Here is a 7,543-nt window from a genome sequence, read left to right as displayed (position 1 = left end):
ATTGTCACTGTGAAAGACGTGTGTACTGTTGTGAAAGTACAGTAAATAATGTCCATATGTAGATAAACATCAGCCTCCGCTTCACTGGTTATTGCTCGAGAGTGGACAATCTTCTGGGAGGGGGCTATTTAATGGAATCCACACAGGAAATTAAGCATCTGATTTTAATGTATTAAACTGTTGCAGAGTTCTAATATACAATGTTCCCCATATTTTCACCCACACAAGATTATTTATAATCACAATTGTGCTCCAGAATTATCTCCAAAGGCTTATTTATCTCCCACGTTTTAAAGAGACAAAATTAGGCAAAGGCCATTATGTGATGCAGTACACACAGGCATTGTTCTCGTGATGGGCTCAGAACACAGAAGCGGCGGCAAAATAACCATTTACTTTGAGGTTGTGTAATTTTATTCAGGCAATGGTGGCATTTGACAATGACTCATTTCTATAGCTATTTGAAAGCTCATTTATTATTCAGAAGGTATCAGGATGAGTTATTAAGATAATGGCATTATTTCCAATAATATGATAAAATGCATTTGACTGTGTGCAATTATTCCCCCGCATTCTGTCTTGCTCAACAAGGGGAATTTAGGTCTTAATCTGCCGTCGCTAGAATAAGATTGTGATGTTCTCAAACTAAATTTGACAGAAAATCTTTGGCGTCCTGACAAGAAAGATGAGGTGTAAGAAAGGCTGGACTCCTCAGGCAAGAGAGTGAAAAGCAGAGCGAAAGGAGTGGGATATTATTACAAGACGTGCCAGATGATAACTAGTCATCACCACGCCGCACATTGTCAGCACACAGCGGGTATCTTCTGGTACAATACTGACTGCTGCAGAAATATCATGGCACAAATGACTAAGAAGACGACAACGTATCCTCACCTGAGATCAGGAGCAGATTTAATTTAACAATGAACCAAATATAGACGCAAGTTATTACCACTTCAAAATAATTTTTTTTAAAAAACAGCAGACGAAAATAGTATAACAGTAAATTACAATACGTTTGAAATTCAAATGTTTAAAGGGCATATTGCCATTCGCACACTGAGGAGTGCCAAGAGGAGAGCTGTGAAGGAGAGGACAGCGAGTGACAGTACAATGGTGCCACCTAAAGCTGCACACATGGACTGCACCTTCTCTCTGACAGTGGATTGTAAAATCAGCTGGAAATATTAAAATCCAGAAAAATAGATGAAAATCAAAACCATAGTTTCTGTTTTAAGACCTCATACGGGTCCAAGTGACAGTACGAACATTATGGAGGGAAGCAGGAATTTGTTGTTTTGCTCTCCAATGCTGCTTTAGTGAAAACCTCTATTTTCACCTCTTTTTAGATGCATATTATGGACTTTACAAAGTGATTGTAGTGGGGAGGGGAGACACCTTCCCCCCTAGTATTTCAAAATAAAATGAATATGGTGAATGATATGAATTTGAGATGCTGTACTCTCATTTAAACCCTAATGGAAAAATAGTTTTCTCATGGTATCACATGGAGTAGAATTGCAAAAATGAGGGAAAACGCAACAAAATGATCCGTGCTGTTTACCGAACATCCCGGCCGTTCTTTACTTTTTGGGCATTATTTGACAGCGGCAGTGGAGAGAGACAGGAACTCTGCAGAATGATATCCAGGAAAGTGTCCTGCTGGGAACTGAAGTGGGACTCGCTGTTCAGACTGCTCATGTGCTTCATGAGGCCATATGAGGTCAACAGCTGTCAATATGTGTGTTTTGAGAGACAAAATCTTTTACAGTAGCTTCCACCTTTACTTTATTCTGCATTTAAAGTGATGATGAATGTGTAAAGTGACAGTGTCAGCATGAAGAATGGCCGGAGTGTTTGCTAAACAGGATGCATCGCTTTGTGTTTTCCCAATTTTTTGCCATAACTAATTTCACGCCTGTTGTTTGATTCGGGTTCTGTGTGAAAATGATTCTCCCATTGGGGTTTAAATTAGAGTGCAACATCCCAAATTATTGTGCGCTTTTAGGTACTGATGACAAAGTGAATTGTGCCAATTTAAGTGTCATTTTATTAAGAAGATCTAACCAGAACCAATGCAGAGACACAGGAGACACAAAGGACAAGATAGTTAACATTTTACTCTCTTATTCAAATGGCCTGCAGGAGGCAGCATAAGGCATCACGTGATCACTTGTGATACAGTTTTCCCCAAAAGATCAGGCCCTCAGCATCCATATTATACAAATCATCAGCCATCATGAGAATGAGCGGGACAGCATTTAAACAATAACGGCATTTTTTGCAGCTTAGCATTTGATGCAGGGGCTCTGCCACAACTCTGCAGCTGCTACTGACTCCAGGGCTTTTTCCACTGTCACTCTGTAGTCTGGAAAAACAGAGAGGATGGCAGCAAACTGTAGCAGACATCTTGCATCTAGCAGCAGACATCACCTCTGGGCCCTCGCTTTGATTTGATCAAAATCAATCACATTTTGGGGAGAAAATGGAGGTTAAATATAGCAAGCAACTAGGCTGTAGCCTAGCAATTGTTCCCAATTGTTTAGAAAAATACAGATATACATCTATATATATATATATATAGATGTATATACGTGTGTGTGTGCGTATGTACATTCTGTATCATTTAAAGGCTTACAAATATCAAGATTTCCATCACATCTCTTCTTTGCTAAGCAGAGCGAGCAGTTAGCACAGTCACCAGATTACTTTTCAAAGAGTAGATCACTCCTCTCACCCAGACATCTTTGATTCATCATCCCTCGGCACCGGAAATGTCTACATTTATTCTGAGAATAAACAAACCGACATATAAAAGATTGCAAGTTCTTTTTGCTTGTTGAGGCAGCAGGTGATGGCAGTATAGGGGACCTCTCCAAAAGAGAAAGAATCATGAAAACGCCTTCAATCATTTCAATGACCAAGTGTAACTTAAATATGATTTTGCAGCAAGTCCGCCTGGAGCACCTTAATAACCTGATTTCCCATCCTCTTGTTTTAATTGAGGCCCTCTACATCTGTGTGAATCGCTCATCCTCTGCGAATGACATGTTGTAAATACCCTCGCTTGTGGCACCATTTTCCATCGTTTTCACCTGCCTCTCTTCCTCGATGTCCCCATCATCAGCTTTCTCGTTTTTTTTGCTAGAATAGAAACAAGACTGACTCAGTAATCACATCCGCAGAATGAGAAATGTAATACAGTCACCTGCTCACCGTTTCTTTTGGACCAGAGAGGACACAAGCATGACGCAGATGCCAGCACCCACAACACCCATGACCACCCCAAACACAATGAGCCATGGAGGGGTGTCAGGTTTGACTGGGGCTGCCAGGGTGGGGGCGATGCCGATAAACTCCAGGGTTTTATCAGTCAGCAGAAAGGCGCTGTTGATGCGTTTCCTGGACTTTCTATTGGAAAAATATAAAGCTGAGTCTTAAACATGTATATAATCAAACAAACAAACGTGTGTCTGTCACAAGTCCAATTTTGCTGAATGTAATGATGCAACAGTGATGCTTAAATTTTATGCCAGACTGCAGGAAGATGCAATGGCTCCAAAATGTCTAATAGAGGGTGTCCTCCCAGTCACCTGAATGTGGAAAAGGTGAGAGGGAAGTGGGAATCCTCACTGGGTGCCCAAACTGTTTAAACTGTCCCCTCTCAGTGGGAAGGAGTAGAGCCTCGATACAAAGGTCAAGCCTCTTTACCTCCTACAATGAGGCCTGAGGAAAAACTTAATCTCGACTGCATGTACCTGTGGTCTCAATGTTTTAGCCACCATCCAAAAATTAGTGAAGGCTGTAAAGATGGACCTGCTTCATTTATATTGCTGCTTTATAGCTCAGCACTCCCTTCACTCAAATCTGGAGGATCTCAGGAGGAAAAAGTAACACACTCTTCTTCATAAAAAGTTGAATTCACAGCCAATTCAATATATGACCTTTAACAGTTTTACTGCTACAGCTTCTGTTGGCTACTTTAAGCTAATGTTAGCAAAATGTCACATGGCCCGTTTGTTCTGTATAGTTTTTCTGCCACTGCTTTATTTGCTCTGGTATGGGCTTATATAGTATGGTGGCTAATCTTAGCTAATGCTAACAAAATGACACATTTACATTAACCTGTTAGCTTAATAAAAGTTGAATTCACAACACATTTCATGCACCCTTGCTGGGTTTACAACAGGCCACTTTACTGTATGACCAGCAGTGGCTACCGTTTGTAAATATTAACATACTTCAGCTTGATACGGCTGTGTGAGTTCGTTTTTGTCATCTCTGATTGTGTTGCTGTTACACTGCGCTGTAATATTCACCATTATCCCACAACTGTCACTTAAAGGTCCCATATTGTGCAAAATTCCCCTTTTAATGTTGTTTCAATATAAATATGTGTCCCTGGTGTGTCTAGAGACCGCCAAACTATAAAGAAAAAAATCACCCTGTCTCTTAGTTTACTGCCCCATCTTTCAGAAAATGTGTGTGAAAACACACTGTTTTTGATTTGGCTCCCTTTATGATGTCACAAGGGGATCTGTTCATGTGACCTCCTCCAGCCCCTCAGCAGGCTGACTGGCCCCACCCTGTTAAAACCTCTTGAATCTATATTGCTGTCCGCCATTGTTCTTTCCACACTAAAACATGAAAATGTCGAAAATGAAAACAGCTGGAGCTGCCATGTGATGTTAACCTGTTCTGTTAGGGCCTCCAAATTAAATGAACTTTAAAATGAGCAGAATATGGGATCTTTAAATTAAATTCACAAAGTCACACTTTAACTAGCTAACCAGGCTCAACTCTTATTGTTGGTGAACATCTGCTCTGTTACATCTAATCACTACAAGCTAAAGGAATGTTATGTGTGTAACTAAGATATTATTATTCATTTTTTACCTGTGACCCCATTAGTCATTACATATCTTGGGACTACTTTTTCTGGGGTTATTGTGTGTAATAAATAACTGATTGCACTTTCAGCACATAGTAACACAGTTACAGCAATGATGTACCAAACATCAAGTTAACCTCTGACCTCTTTGAGGAATGGCCATGAAGAGGAAGTATAATATTTCCATACGGGTATTTTAAAGCGAGCTGCCGTGCCTCTACGTCACATGCTCACCTTACAGCCTCCTCCACACGTTCTCTGTCAACAAGGCGAGAGGAGTTAAGCGGTGATGTCACCACGAACCAGAAGGACACTCTGCGAGTCTCATTACAAACAATGATGTTTGACACACTGGGGACGTTCCACAAGAGACAACAAAGACCACGTCAGTGTCATATAACAGATTTCATTATAGTAAATGATATAACAGTTTTCTAGTTATTTTAAAAGCCCACTCAGGTATTCTTGGTCATCCCATTGTTTTGTAAAATCAAACACTCAGATGTTTTCTTACTTAAATTCCTGGTCGCTGATGTAACTCCTCATGGCAAAAGCCAGAGTTGCTCGGAAAAGGAACATTTCATTTTCATTCCAAACATACTGAAAAAAAAAACCAACAGATCGTGTGCAGTTTTCAGTAATGAGGCTTTACGGTTAATTGATCACCAGATGGACTTTGACCCGGTAGTCACACGCACTGTTAGTAAATAAGTAAATATTCAGCGTATTGCTTATGGGGTAACTATTTGCATGAGTCATCAGTTCATCATGAATAATACGTATTAAAGTATTAAAACAGCATGCAACATAGCAGGACTTCAAACAGTAACGATGTGCTTTGATCGTGTTGTGTGAGAAGATGAATATTTAAGTATACGTACAGCTTGATCCCCCAGAGCACGTTTAATGCTGAGTCGAACTTTGTAGCCATTTGAAGCACCTATACGGATGCAACATTTTAATGAACTGTTCACTTCATGTAACCCTCATCAGATATTTCTTCATAGAGCTGCAGAGTGCAGAGTGTGGCATACACACCAGCATGTGTTTTAGCAAGAAAGACTGTTGATGTCACATGCAGGACATTGTCATGGGACAAACATTTGAGTTATGTATCTAATCCGACTTTGTTTCAGATTAGAAGCTACATTCCACACTTGAGAGGAAACAAAGAAATACAACTAGATTGGAGGGGGGGGGCTTCACAGAAATAAAGCCTGAGTTTGCTGACAGTATCTTTGCAAAAGTATGACGTAGGATAAGATGCCAATAACAAAATACTGAGCCAAAGGTTTAAAATTTGAAAATTTGAAAGTATTGGTCTCTTACCTGGTGTGCAGACCTTTTCTGCCAAAGCAGATGACAAACACAGCAGGAGTAAGATCTTTTCCAACATTTCCTCAAAAAACAAGAGGCAAAAATATCAAAATGCTGCAAAATGTCAAGTGAAACTCCCAGTTATCAGTGATTTGAGGAGGTCAGCGGAGGAACTTCATTGGATAAAGCCTAAGGTTAATGGTTAAGCCAGGACACACCAGAGCTAACCAGTCCTCTTTTTTAGAAAAAAAAATGGCTGTCAGACGGCACCTCGCCCTCACTGTATAACATGGAAACTGCAAAGTGCGTGCTGCCGTGAAAGTGCTACTGTTTGTTCAGGCTTCCAAGGAGCCAGATAGGTTTGCTAATGTGAGGGAGGCAGACCTCACGGAGAACAACACAACGGCTCAGTCTGCTACTGTTTACTCAGCACTGTACAGCGTTTGACCTAGAAATCCATTGCGCCAGGCACCTTTATATATTAAGTAACAATAGTTTTTCTCTTTTTTTCTGGCATGAAAACTGGAACTGAATCAAACTGGCTGGAGAAAAGTGAAGCATCTGACCGAATCTCTTATCATCAGTGAAGATAAGAGCAGCAGCTGCATTCCTTGTAGGGCTAATGACTGATTTGGCTTTCAGGTTATACGATGCTGCACTAAATTCAGCACATAATGAGCCATGCCAGACTCATAACAAGACAAGTCGTTCTGTACTTAATCCCTGCCTCTCCTAAACATGGTCTTTAGGTCTAATCTAGCTTAAGTATGTGAAGTAGACAATAAAATGCTGAATATTTTCAACCAAATCTCCAATAGCACTCTCTATGTTGGCTGTCTGTTTAAATCCCCCAGGCTCTGTGAGGAGATCAGGACGGCACCAGGCCCAGGCAACGTGTCTCCCTCCTGCCTGAAAGTCTGCATTGACCAGCTGCCCCCCCCCCCTCTTCACGTAGATCTTCAACAGATCACTGGAACTGTGTGACTGCTACAATCATCCCCGTCCCCAAGAAACCCTCCACCACAGGTTTGAATGACTACAGGCCCGTCGCCCTGACGTCTGTGGTCATGAAGTCCTTCCAGAGACTGTTGCTAGTCCACCTGAAGGACACCACAGGCCCCCTGCTGCTCCCCCTACAGTTTGCCTATTGTGCAAACAGGTCAATGGAGGGTGCGGTCGAGATGGCACGCCACCACATCCTGCGACACCTCGACTCCCCAGGAACATGCGCTCTGTGTTCAGCACCATCATCCCAGACTCTAAACTCACCAGGAACACTGTGCCAGCCTCCACCTGTCAGTGGATCACTGACTTCCTGACTGACTGGGGGCAGCA

At 41.5% G+C, this 7,543-nt stretch overlaps 1 protein-coding gene across 1 annotated transcript; it reads right to left on the bottom strand.

The window, feature by feature from the left end:
* Positions 1-2,100: 2,100 nt before the first annotated feature.
* Positions 2,101-6,521, bottom strand: cltrn (collectrin, amino acid transport regulator). Its single transcript, XM_070832412.1, has 6 exons — positions 6,221-6,521; positions 5,773-5,831; positions 5,406-5,491; positions 5,126-5,242; positions 3,217-3,411; positions 2,101-3,144 (listed from the first exon to the last, which is right to left on the bottom strand). Exons 1-6 carry the CDS (start codon positions 6,285-6,287, stop codon positions 3,012-3,014), a joined length of 657 nt encoding a protein of 218 aa, XP_070688513.1. The 5' UTR covers positions 6,288-6,521; the 3' UTR covers positions 2,101-3,011.
* Between the last annotated feature and the right edge of the window lie 1,022 nt (positions 6,522-7,543).

Source organism: Pempheris klunzingeri, chromosome 6, assembly GCF_042242105.1.
Source record: "Pempheris klunzingeri isolate RE-2024b chromosome 6, fPemKlu1.hap1, whole genome shotgun sequence".
Lineage (NCBI taxonomy): Eukaryota > Metazoa > Chordata > Actinopteri > Acropomatiformes > Pempheridae > Pempheris > Pempheris klunzingeri.
The sequence above is the reverse complement of the archived record's forward strand: the minus strand, read 5'-3'. Positions and strand labels throughout refer to the sequence as shown.

What these genes read in the sequence shown, in the direction of transcription:
- cltrn (XM_070832412.1), bottom strand. Translation starts at nt 6,287, where the DNA reads ATGTTGGAAAAGATCTTACTCCTGCTGTGTTTGTCATCTGCTTTGGCA. An exon ending in GTGCTCTGGGGGATCAAGCT is followed by an intron (nt 5,492 to 5,772) that starts GTACGTATACTT and finishes TTTTTTTTTCAG; the next exon opens with TATGTTTGGAATGAAAATGA. An exon ending in ATCAGCGACCAGGAATTTAA is followed by an intron (nt 5,243 to 5,405) that starts GTAAGAAAACAT and finishes GAACGTCCCCAG; the next exon opens with TGTGTCAAACATCATTGTTT.